Raw genomic sequence first — 19,390 nt, 5'->3', positions numbered from 1 at the left:
ATGAACATACAGCGATAGGAATAGGGACAGGTGCTGCCGTCATTGCTGACCAAGGAACACACCAGCCAGCCTTGGACGTCACGTCTGTTCCTGTCTGCCAAGCCGCCGTCATTGCTGACCAAAGGACACACCAGCCAGCCATGGACTTCACGTCTGTTCCTGTCTGCCAAGCCGCCAGCACCCGTGACATCTCTACTGTCAACGCTGCTGTCACCAACTTCGTCGCAGGAACCACAACGACTGAGCCACGACAGCACGCGTTACCTGTCGTGGACCTCGTCGTTGGAGTCAGCGCCTCTACAAGCGCCGCTACTACCAACAACGCCACCTATGAGGCGTACGGACCTCAACGTAGAGAGGATGTCAACGCCCCCCATCACGCCGGAACGAGCGCTCCTTTCATCCATCGGGAGCCCTCCACACCCAACTACACGACGGCTGCAACTACATCCTCCATGCGGCCTACAGCGCTGCTGACCACACTGCAGCACCCTCTCGGTGCATACACTGGTCAGCCGCCTCTGCACAACGTTGGACACTCAACGACAAGCGTCACAGGCCCTCGCCCGCCTGATCTCGACCACACAGGTTGGTCCTATCACCTACCAGAGACAAGGGAAGGTGATGAGACGCAAGAACGACACACCTACTTCCCGGAAGAACGTCACCAACGCATGGACCACAGACGTTTTCAAGTTACCCCACCCTGTTTCCCCTATGATACCCACCTACATCCCAAACCAGAGCCTTTCGTGCCCACATTCCTGGACCCACATCAGACCACCCCCAAAGTTATCTGGGGAAACGAAAACGCAAGGCCCCCTGCGTACATGAACTTTGACAAGGAATGTCATGCAGATCGTCCATTTGCCTCCTACCCCCCGTCTGCGTACTACCAACGTCCACTTGCTACTCCTGCCAAGCAGGACACTCCTATGGACTCTCTCGCCAAAACCCTATCAGACGCTCTGATGATCAACCGTTTGCCGATGCAGGAGCCGTGCATTTTTGTTGGTGACCCTCTCCAATATCCAATTTGGAGGTCGTCGTTTTCGTTCCTCATCGAGAGACAGAACATAACCAGCAGTGAGAAGTTATTGTATCTGCAACGGTACATCGGAGGTCAAGCAAAGGAGGCCGTGACCGGCTTCTTTCTGCTGAGAGAAGGTGATGCCTACGAGAGAGCCATGGAAGTGCTGGAAAATCGGTTCGGCAACTCATACGTCGTTTCGCAAGCTTTCCGGACCAAGCTGGACGAATGGACCCCAGTCAAAAGCAAGGATCCCAAGGGACTCAGAAGTCTGGCCGATTTCTTGCAGCAATGTTCCGTTGCTGCCCAGGAAGTTGGTGGACTGAGCATCCTGGATGATGCCCAGTACCTACGGAAGATCGTCGGAAAGCTCCCAGACTGGATGAGTCACAGATGGTCTAGAACAGTTGCTCGAACTAAGGTTGAAAAGAAGAGGTATCCTCTGTTCAATGAACTCGTGTCGTTCGTTACTCTCGAAGCAGACATTTCTAACGACCCTGTTTTCGGCTTGACAAGTGCATCGGGGACACCAAGAAAGTTCACAACGAACTTGTCAACCCTGACAGAGGATGTCACCGCATGTCTGCACTGTCAACTTCCGGACCATGACGCTGGGACATGTAAGGAACTCATAGAGAAGCCTCTGGTTGAGATACGAGATTTCCTGTTCAAGAACCGTATCTGCTACGGATGTCTCAGAAGTAAGGATCACCAGAGCCGTCAATGTATGCAGAAACAGACGTGCAAGAAGTGCAAGAAGGCTCATCCCACTTGTCTTCATGATGACAATTTCAAGTATCAGAACAGTATGAGTGAAACCAAAGGGGCGAGTGAACACAAGAACAATTACCGTACCTCTGCTGCTGACGTTCAAGAGCCACTGTCATCGTCGACCCCTACGGTGTCTGCTCTTAAGGCCAGCGAGGAAAACAGCATCGGTTTCACGTCTATGATCGTTCCCGTTCTCGTTTCCAGTGACTCTAACCCCAACGTAGAAGTGCTGACGTACGCACTACTGGACACTATGTCCAACGCCACTTTTGTAGTGCAGTCAGTGGCTGAAGAAGTTAAAGCCAAATCGCAGCCGACTACACTCAGGGTCTCCACACTGACTGAGGACAATGCTGTGGTCTCCGGCAGGAAGTACTCTGGATTGCGTGTCCGCTCTCCTACCTCCAGTGAGTTTGTCAGGCTCCCTTCTGCCATCTCACGACCTTACCTGTCCGTTGACCCCACGCAAATCCCCACCTCAGAGACTGTCAAAGTTTACCCACATCTCCAACACCTGTCCCCAAAACTGCCCCCTTTGTACCCTGATTGCGAAGCAGGCCTCCTCATCGGCTATGACTGCGCTGAAGCCCTCATGCCCCTAAACGTTGTCCAAGGACTGCCATTTGCAGTAGAGACTAAGTTAGGTTGGAGCATCGTCGGCAAGTCACCGCATTCCGTCGCCTTTGATGGTGTAGGCTCGTCCATGCACGTAGTCGTCAAGCCAGGATCAAGAAAAGAAGAAAGTGCAGCTCATGTCTACAAAATACAGGTGGATGAGGTATCGTGTACTGACCTACTACACGTTATGGAGAGAGACTTTGCTGATAGTGACACAGGATCCATGTCTCAAGATGATTTGAAGTTCATGAAGATCGTGAAGGAGAACGTGAAGGTCAACGAAGCTGGTCACTACGAGATGCCTCTGCCTTTTCGGCCAGAACAACCGTCTCTTCCTGACAATAGAGGTGCCGCAGTCAAGCGTCTCGTGGGACTGAAACGCCAGTTTGAGAAGAAGCCTGGGTACCGTGAAGACTATATCAAGTTCATGAACGTGATTTTGGAGCGAGGTGACGCTGAACTGATTCCCAAGAACGAAGTCGAGGTCCCTAATCGCTGGTACATCCCACATCACGGCGTGTACAACGACAAGAAGCCAGGAAAGATTCGTGTGGTTTTTGACTGTAGTGCACGTCACCTAGGCACGTCCTTGAACGATCTTCTCCTACAAGGCCCAGACCTAATCAGCTCCCTTTCCGGCGTTCTCTGTCGTTTCCGCAAGGGTCCCATAGCATTTTCCTGTGACGTGGAAAAAATGTACCACCAGTTTCACGTCTCCGAGCCCCATCGAGACTTTCTGCGCTTCCTTTGGTGGAAGGACGGTGATACGAGTGGCCAGCCGCTTGACTACCGCATGAAGGTGCACATCTTCGGGGCTACATCGTCACCAGGCTGTGCAAACTTCGGCCTCAAGCAGGTGGCAAAGGACAACGCCACAATCAGCGCCAAGGCATCAGCCTTTCTGCAGCGTGACTTTTATGTCGATGATGGACTTCAAGCCAAAGACTCTGTTGAAGAAGCAGCAGATGTGCTCATGAAGGCCAGAGAAATTTGTGAACACGGACAATTGAGGCTGCACAAGATAGTCTCCAACTCAAAGGAACTTTTAGAGTACTTCCCCGACTCTGAAGTTACGTCAACCAAGGCCACAGAACTCGCAGTTCCTTGTAGCACACCAGAAATTGAGCGGACTCTTGGCCTTCACTGGTGCACTGATGATGACACGCTGGGTTTCACTGACAACCCCAGACTGGGTCCCTCGAACAGAAGAGGAGTTCTCTCTACAATTGCATCAGTCTACGACCCCCTTGGTTTTCTGGCTCCCTTTTTTGCTGACTGGAAAATTGATCCTCCAGGAACTATGTCGCCAGGAGCTCGGCTGGGACGATCCGCTGCCACCATCGCTTCAAGAACGTTGGGAAGAGTGGCTGAAGGATCTATCCCGTCTGGGTTGCGTCAAGGTACCCAGGAACTACGTGCCCACAGACTTTGGCACCGTGAAGAATGTAGAGCTACATCACTTCTCAGACGCGTCTACAGCAGGATACGGCCAGTGTTCGTACCTTCGCTTTGAGAATCATCTAGGCAACATTCACAGTACGCTTGTAGTCGCCAAAGCACGCGTGGCTCCGCTTCGACACGTCACTGTCCCTCGTCTGGAGCTAACGGCAGCAGTACTTTCCGTCAAGATGGCAAGATTTCTTCAAGAAGAACTGGACTTTGAGAGCATTGAACATTTCTTTTGGACTGACTCTATGATTGTACTCGCTTATTTGAAGAACGAGTCCAAGCGTTTTCACGTCTTTGTCGCAAATAGAGTCCAACAAATACGTCAGTTCTCACAGGCCAGTCAGTGGAATCATGTTTCTACAAAGGAGAACCCAGCTGATTATGCATCACGGGGATTGTCTGTGAGTGACCTCATGACATCAGAGTGGTTCCATGGTCCCGCATTCTTGAGCCAGTCCCTTCCGGAATCAGATGACTTTTTCGAGATCCCAGATGACGATGTTGAGGTGAAAGTGTGCAAGGCTACTACCTCTAAAGAAGTGTCTGTTCAGTCGTTTGAGCAGATCGCCCAACGATTCTCCTCCAAGACATCTCTGATAAGAGCCATGGCTGTTTTGGTACGCAAATGCAATGCCATTAAGGGGCACCAGTCGTCTCCCCTTGAAGTGCTTGAAGTCACTGAGAAGAAGTTCATCGTATGTCTTCAGAAAGAACATTTTGAACGCCCAACGCCTTCTTTACGCAACCAGCTTCAGGCACTCAACGCTCACAAAGACACTGATGGTATACTGAGAGTATATGGTCGCTCTCAAAATTCATCATCCTCTTCAGCTGACAAGTTTCCCATACTATTACCTCGAGACAGTCACTTCTCTTTGCTGGTGGTTCAGGATTGTCATGCCGCGATAGCCCACCAAGGGAGAATGTTCACGATCAACCAAGTACGAGCCAGCGGTTTCTGGATCATTGGCATTCGTCACGTCGTCTCTTCGTTGGTGCGCCGCTGTGTTCACTGCCGATGGCATCGCTCAGGGCCAGCTGGACAGAAGATGGCCGACCTCCCTCCAGAGCGTATTGACCCATCCCCACCGTTCACGTACTGTGGCATTGACTGTTTCGGCCCATTTCACGTCAAAGATGGACGTAGGGAGGTGAAAAGGTACGGACTGATCGTGACGTGTTTTGCCTCTAGGGCAATCCACATTGAAACCCTGGATGACATGTCAAGTGATTCCTTCATCAACGCCCTACGCATTGTTGTCTCCATGCGAGGAAACATATCACGCATTTGGTGTGATAAAGGAACGAACTTTGTAGGTGCATGCAATGAGTTCAAACTGGCATGGAAGGAGATGGACTCTGAACGACTGACATCAAAGATGCTGGAAAGCAAATGTGAGTTCAAGTTCAACCCCCCTGCAGCTAGTCACATGGGTGGCGTTTGGGAGCGTCAGATCCGAACGGTACGCAGCATCCTGAATGGTCTTCTCAGAAGATCAGGCCAGCGTCTCACTACTTCATCACTTCGTACGTTCCTATACGAGGTGATGGCCATCGTGAACAGTCGACCACTGTCTGTCGAGTCATTGGAATCGGCAGATGGACCACGCCCTTTGACCCCCAACCACGTCCTCACCATGAAGTCAGGTGCCATCCTTCCGCCCCCTGGTGTGTTTGAAGATCCAGACCTGTACGCCAGGAAACGTTGGCGCTGTGTCCAGCGGATGGCAGACGAATTCTGGCTGCTATGGAAGAGCCAGTACCTTTCACTTTTGCAGAAACGTCGTGTCTGGCAACGTCCCCAGGCAAACGTACAGGTGGGAGATGTTGTTGTCTTGCATGACCAGAACTTGTGCAGATCAGAGTGGTGCATGGCTCGTGTAGTCGAAGTGATGCCGGGATCTGATGGACTGGTCAGACGAGTGAAAGTGCATGTTGGAACAAAGGCTCTAGACAATCACGGCCGTCCCACTGGTGATAGTCGCATATTAGAGCGACCTATTCACAAAATGACTGTGTTAGTAGATCGTGAAAATCACAAAGACAAAGCTGTGTAAGTGAACTGAAAGAACATTGAACTTTGGAGTGTTGTTCCAATTTGACAGTTGTAGATTGTTGCGGTTTGTTTTTATATCAGATGATGTAACAGACATTTATGGTTTAAGTGGTGCGGTTTTTTTTTATGCCGTCGAGTAATGACTAACGGCATTTAGTTGAAACGTGATGTGTTGAAACATTGAAAACGATTGAACCATAATATTGTTGTGTAAATGTTTTGCAACACAATGGTTTTGAGTTGTAAATTTGAAATGTCTAAATCTGCGTTTGTCTTCTTTTGATATAAGGAATATGTTTGTACAAAGGTTTTTGAAGGAAATTATATTAATATAATTTCCGGTGGGAGTGTGCATGCCGATGTGGCATGCATTCACCTACTTTTTGTTGTAATTACGTTTGCTCAAGTCATTGCACGATGTAAAAAGAAGTAAACCGTGTTTTTATTGTGGCACCTTGTTGTGACCCGTTTTGTGGAGCGTTAATATTTTTACGTGAAATTCACGTGCTCCTTGTTCAGTTGTTGTGACCTGGTTTTGGTCGGAGTGTCACAAACTGCGTCGTTTAGTTCTAGAACACCGTGAGATTCACGTGCTCTTTTCCGTGTTTTGATTTTGAGGTGAGCCCTGCGAATCTGCGTTGCAAGTTTTAGAATACGTGTGACTCACGTGTTTTTAGCTTTGTGATGTCAGCTAGTTCCTTGGTCTTCTTTCTGTTAAATATACCGTTTTAAGTTTTGAGCATGCACGGAGTGCGTGATCGGTTACTGATTGGTTGTAAAATAGTAGTTTCACCCGATTCTGTCTTAGGAATGTTGTTGGTTGGTCAATCCGGTGACCTTTGACTTTTGAATAACTATTCCATGTTAGGTTTTTGTTTCCATAAATACCGCTGCTTGACTCCTGTCTCGTCAGTCGATCTGAGGGTTTTAGGAAGCGTTTGGTTTTGATGTAAACGTATGAAGGTTATCAAGTGAACCAACGGAGTGTTTCTTATGTTTTAACGTCAACGTAATGTTCTTGGAGACAGTTGTTTCTCAAGTGTGAATCGTTTTGTGCCCTTCGTTTGTGAGGCAACACGTTTTGGTACTGCTGGTCAACCCACACAGCGCATAAGGTAATTTTGTTGTTACTTGTTTGTGTTGTGTTTTGGTCGCCATTTTGTAATGACTTTGTGAGTTGTTTATGTATAACGTGAGTTGAAAGTCTGACTTGTTGTAGTGTTTCTTTATTGTGTGTTCAACTGTTCTAGTGTTGTGAACGTACAGCAATGTTTTGTAGACGCTAGAAAGTCGCTAATGTTTATAATGATAACTTGTGTTTTCTGTGGTTAACGAAGTTCGAAGTGAAACGTTTTCTCCGACTTTTTCAGCCTTACGTTAAAAGAATTTAGGTAAAAGAAGCTTGCGGTCTGTGGTGATCGTTTGTAAACGGGCTTATTTCTTGTAACGTTATTGAGGGAAAGTGGATGAGTAAATATCTTGTTTGTGACTTTGATTAACGCAGGAACGTTGTCGTTAGACTTTTTTGGTATGACAGTTTGCTTTGTATTCCTGGCCTGATGAGTCAATGTTTTTGTATTTTTCTGAAAGTAGCCATTTTGGTTTTAAACGTATGTATGCTAAGTTTCTTGAGTATTCTTAGTGCTTATGGTATTGTTGAACGTACGGAACGTAATTCTTTATTGTTGTTGAACGTACAGAACGTAACTCTTTATTGTTGTTGAAGGACTAACCAACGAGTGTGTGGTAATTGTAACTTTCTTGTCTGTTTGTCTTTGCCTGTCTTGTGATTGTTTATTTTTCTTGTTTTTACTTCTCGTGTCTTGTTAATGCATTTAATACTTTTGCCATGTCTAATAATTTGTTTTCTTTTCTCTTTTTCTTTCTGTTCATAAGTTTTTTACCGCAATACGTAGTATCGCAATACGTAGTATCGCATTACGTAGTACTGTAACTATATATGCATTACTGATACCTTAGTGTCAGATGTAAAATAATAAACCAGTACTTTTGCGCGTTATCGCTTGTAACCTGTGTTTGTCATTTCGTATGAACAATATGTAGTACCAGCCTCGCTCACGAAGGCGCGCACAGTGTGTGTGTGTGTGAGTGAGTGCAATTTCATTTTCATCAATTTTGGGTAAAGTAAATTTAACATGTAATGGAAGAGTCTCTAACCTTCCTCGAGTTTTGTTCTGATTTGTGTTATTTCCCCGCAAATCGTTTTGGATTTTTTTAATGTTGTATTAATCACACGCCCAGTTAACCTGGTCAGTAGACATAACAATGTGTATGGTAGAACCCAGCCACTCCCCAACTCACTGCCTGTCATCTCTTCTTTCAAAGATAAGAAAATCTATGCAAAACTTGCCATTTTCTTTTAACTGTCAAAATTTGTAAACCCCTTTCCCTTATTTTTGGCCTCGTGTTTTACCATTCACGACCTGTTCAAAGTGTCGACCGGTGTATATAGCTTTTGTGAGTGAGTCATCAAACTGTGTCATTCTCTACCTCTTACAGACCAGGAAATGTCGACGGAAGAGTCTGACTGTGTGTGTAACTGCGGCACCATCGACCTGTATCCCATCTTGTCTTATCTTATCTCATCTCATCTCATCTCATCTTGTCTTGTCTTATCTCATCTCATCTTGTCTTATTGTCCAACAGACCAGGAGATGTCGGCGGAAGAGTCGGGCTTTGTGTGTAACTGCGGCGCCACCAAACTGTTTCTCATCTTGTATTTTCTTATCTCATCTTGTCTTAGCTTATCTTGTATCATTCTCCACCAGACCTGGAGATGTTGGCGGAAGAGTCGGACTTTGTGTGTAACTGCGGCGCCGCCAAACTGTTTCTCCTCTTGTCTTGTCTTATCTCATCTCATCTTGTCTTATTGTCCAACAGACCAGGAGATGACGGCGGAAGAGTCGGACTTTGTGTGTAACTGCGGTGCCATCGAGCTGCCCGAGACGGAGGACGAGAAAGACAAGTTCGTGGAGGATCACAAGAAAGAGGTCGAGAAGGAGCTCATCGTGCCCAAGGTCAGTTGTCATGGCAACTTTATTGTAAAGAGGGCTGTTAGAGCTGGGGGGGGGGGGGTAGCTCGAGTGGTAGGGAACTAGATTTGTGATCCTTGGGTCGCGGACTCGAATCCGGTCCGGGACGGACACTAGGGAGATTTAATAAACGAAACGTCGGGACGTTTCGTTTTGAAGTTGTGGTAAACGTCATCATTTCGGGGGTCTCTCGCTGGAAAGGTGAAGGTCAACTGAAACGGAACGTGGAACGTCAAAACGCAGTCACGTTTTCCACCCCCAAAAAACGAACAATATTTCGTCAACTTTTGTGAGTATTTTTGCACACTAACAGTTTTATTTGTTGGCCATTTTATGCATTGCTAGATTCATCAACCCTTTCACAGTCTTTCAGCGCTGAGAATGTGTTCATTGGAGGTAGACAACTGTTGTGAACTGAAATATTTTGAAGGGTGCTGATCCTGGTACATTTATCCAATTCAACTTCATGGTGAGAAAGCAAATGGCGAAGCAGAAGTAGGTCATCGCATCGAATTTTTATTCTGGCTTCGTATGTGATTTGTATAAACAAAGTCTGTGTGATTTATTTGGACTGAAAATAATCAAAGTATGCCCGATTCTGGACCACCTCCTAGGGTTTTTTTTTCCCATTCTGATCGAGGACAGACGTGATAATTTCACTTGAAGATTTATCGCCCTTCCTTCATTCCGAAACGAAACGTGAATACATCTAAATCTTGTCTGCGGCCTATGCCGTCTCGTTTCACGTTCCGTTTCGCGGGGTGACTCATTCACCAAACGAAACGAGCTGCAAAACGAAACGTGCTGTCTTTTGAATCTCCCTATTTACTTACTTACTTACTGCCTTTCACGCCTGGTGGCGTGTAGGGCAGCGACCGGGACGGACACGGGTCAACTTTATGTGCAGACCCAGAGACGGTGTCTATGTCCCACCACCGTGTCACCACATTGGCACGAAAAAGACCTCGGTCATGCTGCCTGCCATAAGGTCAGATAGCTGATGACACCTAAACACGCATACACAAGTGTATCTCAACTAAGGTCGGGGTAAAACCCGGGAACATGCTCCTGACGGCTCTGCCGTGAGGGCGTAACACTTGAATTTATCTCTCCCTGGGTTCGGGGTGGGGGTTGGGGGTGGGGGTTGGGGGTGGGGGTTGGGGCAAAGGGGGATTGTTAGATTGAGACCACCTTGATCGAATAAAGAAAAAGAACGACGGTTTTATTGAGCTAGGCCTTCTGCCCATGTCACAAAAGGAAACAAAATGTATACAAAAAGCAAAAACGAAAAGAGCAAATGAAAAAAAAATGACAACAAATATTCACAAGCAATTAAGAAAATGCAATATAATTATGCGGACATACATAATTATGTAACAACTCAGGGCCGGACGGGGGGGCAAATCAGCGAAGTGGCGAAGCCACAAGTGCGCGCCTGCAAAGCAGGCGCGCGAACTAGGCCGGGGCATGCTCACCCGGAAATTTTTTGAAAAACGGTTAAAATCTGTGCAATCTGGTGCATTCTGGGCCTTGTTTTGAGGGTTAAGAGCAGCATTGTTTTGGTGCTAAAACTAGTAAAAGTCAAAGCAAGGTACATGCTTTTTCTAGGGATGGGGTTCCGGAACCCCTGGAACCCCCCCCCCCCCCCCCCCCCCTGGGTCCGGCCCTGCAACTGTATGTTACATGACCGGGAAAGAGTTCACTTCACTTTAACTCTTACATCTGCTACAAAAACTCCGCTCTCAATGCGAACGTTTTAGATAAGTAGACAGCAAGCGCGTTAGTCTGTCTGACATCAGCCAGTAGAAGACACATTTTAAAGGCCGACGGATATGTGTGGTACTTAGCTGGAATGTACACGTCTCGCAGGTCTTTTTATACTTTATACAAACAAACAGAAAGTGAATCTCCGATTTCTGAGAGTGTGTACAAAAAGGGCAAGAAAAATTACCTTGTAATTTCTTGGAATAACGAGTAAAGAAAAAGAAGTTCCAAGTAAGTGCTGATTGAGTCACATCTGTGATGTCCAAAATGTCACATCTAAACTCTGCCAAAAAATGATTGCACCCATTTTTGTACCCCAACTAAAACATTCATGCCCGTGTCATTTCATTCTTTTTGGGGTACACAAATGGGTGAAATGATGTTTTGGCAGGGTGTATGATGTCGTCCAAAGGTCATATTTATGATATAATATGAAAAAATCCAATTGACGTGTCTATAGTCTAGAAAGTTATATTATTATTCTGATAGACACATGGGGGCATTCGGGCATCTATTCACATATCGGGCATCCATTCAATCGGGCATTGTGATTGGAAAATCTCACGCAGCATTTGAAAAGGTGTAGGCTATTGAGCCGTCACAGTCGACAGATCAAGGCACGTTTATCTAACGTCACGAAACGGGTCCGTTGTCCATTGTCTGTCGTGTTCTGCGGATCAATAATTCATGCGTACATTTCCGCCTCTTTAGATTTTTTCTGCATCACCGCATGTCAGTTTTAACACAAATGCGACACTTTCCTATGTTCCTGTACGTACCACACCGTCATAAGGCGGATATGTGCAGATCTTTGTGTTAAGGAAGTTCATTTTAAAATCCATGGCAGTTTGTGAATGTGTGTGAAATGTCCGCAGTATAAGGTGTGTGTGTGTGTGTGTGTGTGTGTGTGTGTGTGTGTGTGTGTTTGTGTGTGTGTGAGTGTGTGTGTGTGTGTGAGTGTGTGTGTGAGTGTGTGTTTGTGTGTGTGTGTGTGTGTGTGTGTGTGTGTGTGTGTGTGAGTGTGTGTGGATGTGTGTGTGTGTGTGTGTGTTCACATTTACCCTTTTGTGTGTGTTGTTATTATTATGATTATACAACTGAAAAACGAGGGGGTGGAATACTGAGAGGAACCTACAGAACTGTGCATCTTCAAACCTGACCGACTTATCTCAACATGTTATGAACTCAAAACCTTGGTAAATAAATATGAAACAAATGACGATATGCTCCCCCTCGGACCAACAAAAAAGCTGGTCTGTCAACAACCCATCAAACATCCAATATTATCTTTTATTTTTATTTTTTAGAATGGAACCCCCATTTAGGTCTCAAAAAAGCTGAGAACAACATTTCTCAAAAGGGAGGGAAAATCTTAGAATGGGGTTACAAATTCTGAGAAAACAGGCAGTGAATCATTAATGGGGGTGGGGGGGGGGGGTACTATAAATCGATTTGCATTATGTAGCCGTGTGGCAATTTCATGTACTGTTGTCCCTCTCTTTTACTCCCTGTCTATTATCTTCCCCTGACCAAAGTTGTGTCTCCCGCTAGGATTATTGTGTGTTGTAGCTAATTGTAGGTGTGTATGGAGGCTGGAGTGGCGGAGTGGCGCAGTGGTTAGAGCGCTTGCCTCTCACGCTGGAGGTCGTGGTTCGTCCCCCACTCGGGAACAAATACAAATACCCGATTTTTCCGAGCGCTCTCCAGTCCACCCAGCTGGAAATGGGTACCTGACCCTATTCAGGGCCGGGGAAGGCAAAGGCAGCGAGGGAGAGGAGATGGGCACCGCCCTCATAAAAAGCTGGCCCCCAGAAAATCAATCAATCAATCAATCAATGAGTCTTATATCGCGCATATTCCGTGGGTACAGTTCTAGGCGCTCTGCAGTGATGCCGTGTGAGATGAAATTTTATACGGCCAGTAGAAAAGTGGAGATCTCTAACATCTCTCTCCCCTACGACCAGATGGTTATGGGAATACCTTTACCTTTACCTTTTATGGAGGCTGGTTTCTTATTGGTTGATTGTTTGAACGGGTGCGCGCGTGAGTCAGAATAATAGCGTGGGCTAGAAGAGTACCCGGTGTGATTTCGAAGTGTGAAGACGTGTCAGTGTGCGTATCTTGGATTGTGATGTTTTAGTTGTAGTTGAACGATGTTTGTGTTTCTGTAATAATCAATGCAAGTAGTGTAGTTTGGGCCATTATAACTGTATTTTGGCGAAGGAGTGATTCGAGGATTGTTTACAGAGACTTTGTGTGTGTGTTCAGTTGAACAAACGTTTTAGAGCTGGGTTTTTATAAGCGAAGTGACTTTCGACCGGGATCGTAATTCAAGTTCCGACGAGTTGTGTGCGGCTGTATATTGAGGAAGGAACTACACTGCTTTCTGGTGTCTGCTTTCTGGTGTACGTTAAATAAAAGTCACGTTATCGCAACCTCTGTCTTGGCGTCTCATTTATGCTTCCTGGCCTATTTTCCCCCTTCCACTCCACCCGATCACATCATATTGTAGATGTGAAAATATGGAAAGGAAGGAGTGTGTTATAGTGTAATATAGCTATTCTGATGAACACGTGGGGGAATTCGGGGGCTGTGATTGGATGGTCTCTTCCGATCATCAAAGCATAATGCTGCGGAAGTCGGCCATTTTTCTCAATATCCAAAAGCATATTGTCGTAAACAAAGACGCATGGTTCCGGTTTCTTCCACGTGTATAAAGTACACGCATACCTCGCCAGGTTTGTTTCTGTGACTAGTCGACGGACGATGCCATTAATTTTGCTGTGTGTGTGTTTTTGTTGTTGCTTACTGTACATGACATGCATTACGTGTAAAATCCAGTTCTTTAACAGGCAACAAACCTTGCACATTTCCAGAAGCTGCAATCTGAAGCGACCTATCTCTGATTCTAGCAGACGATATCTCCAATGTTTAACACAAAATCAGCAAACTCCTGTCACATAGAACGTCCATTGTACAGTGCAATGTTGAAATGAAGTTACCGGTCTGAAACATTTAGTCGTTTCTTCTGAGACAATCCTTGTTCTCTTATCATCTACAGATTTACCGCAGTCTTCACCACGCGAATTCCTAACAGAAGTCAGACTTTCGAACATACAATATACGTAGGCAAGCATGATACGTCATGACGTCATATGATTCCTAGCATATTGACGTAATGCCAAACATCCGGTTATCTCGAGTTTTCTCCGTAATACATGTCCGTGGGTTTTTCAATGTTCGGTTATTTCCGTGGCTTCATGCGGAAAGGGAACCGTCGTCTGCAATCAACGACATGGACCATTCTGGTACTTGTTGCTGACAAAAACATGATTTTAACACAGAATTTAATGTCAGAATAGCTATATAAACGCTATTGTGTTTTCATCGTAGCAATAGGGTCCGATATTTAGACTCGAACAAGTATAATGCGACTCGTCTTCGACTCGTCGGCATTATACTTGTCTCGTCTAAATATCGGGCCCTATTGCTACGCTGAAAACACAATAGCTGGTATAGCTGAGTGCAGTGACCTACAATCTTTCTGATGTCTTGGTCTTCAGGCATGAGAATCTTCCTCCTTTGGAATGAATTTTTCCTTTTGAACCTCTACAGGTTTTCATGTCCAATACGTAAAACAGCACATTAAACTGATTTCGAAGCTGTAAGCTCCTAATATGCAAACTAATGTTGCCTTCTTTTCCTACATCAGGCTTATTGGAAACAAATAAAATGTTGTGTTACAGTGGAACCTCCTTTTTTAGACCCCTAATTCAAACTTTATTTCGTCCTTGTTGACATTTTTGTTACTATTCTCATCTCTTGGGCTTGCAGGAAACTCTGTCAGCCACCGTGCGTAAGAAGGAGAGCGCACCGGACGAGCGAAAATCCTCAACCAGTATCGGCTACCTGGGAATCACCATGATGGCGGCGGTCTTCGGCGGTCTGGTGCTCATGGATCTTACCTCCCTCCTCGCTCACATCAAGATGGCCCTCACCAATGTCAAGGGCGTCTTCATCAACGAGGAAGAAACCAGTGACGCGTAATAGGGATGTGATGACGTCAGAGAGGGATGACGTCAGAGAGAGAGCGATGATGTGGAGGTTGCGTCAACGTGATAATCGGGGTTTAGGGAGAGGACGGTGAAAGGGGACAGGGGGGAGGGGGGAGTGGGTTATGACGAGAATAATACTGAGAAGTTTAAAGGGAGAGAGAGGGAGGGGGGGGGGGGGGGGGGGTTGAGGGTTTAAAATAAGGGGGGGCGGTGGAGATAGCGGATTATGAGGGGAGGAGCGTGTGTGCTATGACGTGAGTTAAATATCAGTGTAAAAACGCCAGATACTGACGAAAATGATACCTGGGTAAAATACTTGGAATCTGAAACAAACAAAATACTCGTGTTGACGATAAGTACATACTATAGGCTGCAACTATGCCATATATGACGTCATTTTCGAAGCGGCATTATGACGTACATCATACCAGCGTGAAATTAATACAGATGACAGGCCTACTATTGTCAGGACTTGAGATTAGTATAAGGACGCTAGCTTTCAGATGTATAGGTCGGTAATATGTTTTAGTGCAGATGGGGATCTTGTATATATATATATACTACAATACACAGGTGTGCCCACACACACACACAAACACACACACACACACAGAAGCCGTATATATATATATGTATATTTATATCTATAAATATATAGATAGATGACAGTGTATTTTTCGCGTGGCTATAAATTGATTCGCCTTTTTCACTTTTACAGTAAGGACAACTTACGGGTACATGCAAGGAAAGCCCACAACTTCTAAGGCGAACAACTCTGCAGAGTCTGCTGTGAAGGGCGACGGTAGTCTCCCTGTCACAATCGACCCCCTTTGAATGAACTTAAATCCCTCCCAGGTGGAATGGGAACAGCACGAAAATGATTCAGTGACCAAAACACCACAATCACCTTTGAAGGCGAAGTCCACTCAAACGGAATTGAGAATAACTGTTATGGCTTCTCGAAGGAAGGCCTGAACATACTGAGACACCAAAGCCGCTAGACCACATCACAAACAGAACTCTACAATCCACAGGTGTTGCCCACACACACACACAAACACACACACACACACACACACACACACAGAAGCCGTATATATATATATGTATATCTATATCTATAAATATATAGAGATAGATGACAGTGTATTTTTCGCGTGGCTATAAATTGATTCGACCTTTTCACTTTTACAGTAAGGACAACTTACGGGTGCAATCGTGACATTCTAAAAAGAGTAACGTAGTAACGGGAATATGGATTGACGCCACACGAAGGAAGGGAGATAAACGCTGAAAACACTGGAGAAGATAAGGAAGAGTTACTGGGAATGGATCCAGAGAAAAACAGAGAAAAACCAAAATCGGTTCAGCGCTGCGCGCTGAGAGCACGTGTTGAAATATCTCATCGATGAGGTTGTGTCCGGGGTGTAGCTGAATACGGTCTCCAAATTTGAAAAAGATCCACCGAGAACTTTGGCTTGGCATCGCGGACACACACACACACACACACACACACACACACACACACACACACACACACACACACACACACACACACACACACACAGACAGACAGACAGACACAAGTCGTAAATATATATATATATATATATATATACATTTTATATAGCAGTTGAGAACGGGGAAATTCGTCGAAGAAACCGGGCATTTTAGTATGCGCGTTGTAAACAAATTGCCTACAATGACCCACAAAGATCGCTTTCACTAAGAACACTACATGGTGTGCTATTCAATGTTTTGGCCTGTTGTGAACAAATAGCCACCAATAAACTACAACCATCATAACAAATAAATGCATGCAATGTACATAATGAAATGTGCGTCGTTTCGGAAATTAACGGCATTATGATTATGAAGCACAATCTTTTACTCTGCTTGCAACACGGCTGTTTTTGTCAACACGACCTGAAATGTGAATGTGTAGACCATGTATTTTGTGTGTGTTGTTTCGTCGCTTACTCTCTCTCTCTCTCTCTCTCTCTCTCTCTCTCTCTCTCTCTCTCTCTCTCTCTCTCTCTCTCTTGCTCTGTTTGTGTCTCTCTCAGTCAAGCACACACACACACACACACACACACACACACACACACACGCACATTCTCTCTCTCTCTCACACACACACACACACACACACACACACTCACACACACACACACACACACACACAGTACACAGCACACACACACACACACACATACACACACACACACACACACACACACACACACACACACACACACACACACGTACATTCTCTCTCACACACACACACACACACACACCGACTTCCTCTCTTTCACACCACTATGTTCTACCATCCCGCAACACTCATAAAATAAATGTACTGAAACGAGCATACGGACAAATACCCACTTATCCTACTCTGTCTGAAGATTCTTTCTCAGCAAAATATTGTTTCACCAATGACGAAAGGATCAAAAACTAAGCAGAATTCTGGTAGGGGAAGATGGTACTAGTCCTTTTTTATATATTTTTTTTAGGATTGTTTGCCAAATAAATACAACTGAAAATGAAGACGAGAGCCTGACGGGTTGAACTGTTTACTTAAAGTATCAAATCGACATTTGTTTTGTTCTATTTACACCGTTCGATACGGTTTCTGTGGATACCAGATCGATGACTTTAATCACAGTGCGAAAATGCATAGTGCAGCGTTTGAAGTTTTCCTCAGTTTGAGCTACAACGCGAGTTTTAAAGTGCGTTAGTGTGTTTCTTCTGTGTTCAAAACAATACAAACAAACTACGAATGGATTATAATTATGGGTTTTATTTCAAGCGGTATTGCGATATTTTCCACCCACCAATAACACACACACTGCTGAAAAGTGCACGCACTTGTGCACTCACGCACGCTCTTGCGCACACACACTATCTCTCTCTCCTTATATCTGTCTGTCTGTCTGTCTGTCTGTCTGTCTGTCTGATGTATGTCTCTCTTTCTCTCTCTCTCTCTCTCTCTCTCTCTCTCTCTCTCTCTCTCTCTCTCTCTCTATCTCTCAAACACACTCTCGCGCTCCCCTACCCTCCCCCTCCCCCTTTCTCACGGGTACCGATATTACTTAACGGTCACATCGATTTTTAATTATTTCATTCTTTAAATTTGTCTAACTTACAATGTTTTTCTCTAGTTTGATAACTACTTTTGTTGTGTCCATATCATGCAGTTAGTGTTAATAAATGTACATGTGCATAATTCGCTGGAGGTAGATGAACGTAACTCCTAATACCTTAATCGTTACAGCCACCTAAACTTGGCCAAAAAATTATTGTAACAAATTTCGCACCAAAATATGGTGTGATTTTTGGTCGATTTTTTTATTGGGCCCTTCCGTCCTTGTCAGGTCGATTTTGAGGGTACCCCTATTTGAGCGGCGGTCACTTGATCCCTGTAAAAGATATCTTTAATCCAAAAAGTGATCCTGATAGTCAAGTTAACGGCCTTAACTGGCATATCAAGTTGTAATGAAATTACACGGGAATTAATCCTTAACTTTTGGTGCGAAATTTGTTGCAATAATTTGTTTGCCAAGTTTAGTTTCTCTCCAGGCTGAAGAAAACAAAAATCGCTGCTTAGTGATTTGGTCGCGGGGGCGGGGGTAGGGGTATTTTTAATTTGACACGAACGATAACATTACAAATATCCGTCCAAAATGTTGAGAAATCAAAGACTGCTGACGAAATCGAGTATAATGTGTGTATGTTTAAGTCGTTACTTTTAGTTATGTTGTCTTTCATGAAACACATTTTGTATTGCTGAAAACATTTGTACATAGACGCTAACAAGTCTGTGATGCATAAAATTTAATGAAGAAATCTGAGATTATACTTTTAATACTGTTACTTATGAAATTATCTTTTTTGCTCTTTCTTCGTTCATTTTTGCGTGCTTAAAATACACAAGGGAAACTTTTTACTGTACATAGTTAGATTGAAATATTATTCTTGGTGTACAGTTGAGCCTTACGTATTTGCTTGATTTAGTTTTAAATTCATTCTGTATTTATCTCAGCGATATATGTTGGGTTCAAGGTTAATTATTTTCGTTCCATTAAAAACAAAACAAAAAACCCATTCTTATGTACGCCGTCATTATCATAGTTGAGTGAATTTGTGTGTTTTTGTGTTTTCACTCGCTGAATTGTCAATTATTGGTTTTGTTCTTTGCAGGATTTTTCTTCGTTGTGCTGCTTTATCTCATCGCTAAATCGATGAGCTAATTAAGTCCGAAACTGTTATCTGTCAATAGTTATGTGGGGGAAGTGGTAAACAATAAACATTTTGTTCAAGACTTTTCTGTTTTTGTGTAGATGTTTTTCTTTCTTTGCATCTAATTCTTTTTAATTTCTGGTTTCATTTTCATTTTCATTCCCAAATATAGATGTAGTTTTGTTTTTTCTAAGCCTACTTTTAAGATGAACTGTTAAGACTGTTTCCTGCATACTGAATTGATCCAGATAATGTTACTTGGTTGTACACGTCGTAAGTAATTTAATGCACTGTTTTTCTTTCTTTTTATCTTTCATTCTATTCGTTTTTCTTGTTGTTGTTGCTGTTG

At 44.5% G+C, this 19,390-nt stretch overlaps 1 protein-coding gene across 2 annotated transcripts in view; it reads left to right on the top strand.

The window, feature by feature from the left end:
* The window catches only part of LOC138968652 (uncharacterized), a 47,029-nt gene extending 32,115 nt beyond the window's left edge, over window positions 1-14,914 (top strand). For both annotated transcript variants that reach the window (XM_070341245.1, XM_070341244.1), the window contains exons 7-8: window positions 8,826-8,962; window positions 14,576-14,914. In XM_070341245.1, coding sequence (XP_070197346.1) covers window positions 8,826-8,962; window positions 14,576-14,788 — 350 coding nt within the window. In that variant the 3' untranslated portion in view covers window positions 14,789-14,914. The remainder of the gene's footprint in view (window positions 1-8,825; window positions 8,963-14,575) is intronic.
* Window positions 14,915-19,390: the final 4,476 nt, after the last annotated feature.

The sequence above is a fragment of the Littorina saxatilis genome, linkage group LG6 (genome assembly GCF_037325665.1).
Source record: "Littorina saxatilis isolate snail1 linkage group LG6, US_GU_Lsax_2.0, whole genome shotgun sequence".
Taxonomy (NCBI): domain Eukaryota; kingdom Metazoa; phylum Mollusca; class Gastropoda; order Littorinimorpha; family Littorinidae; genus Littorina; species Littorina saxatilis.
This window is presented reverse-complemented; position numbering and strand designations above follow the sequence as displayed.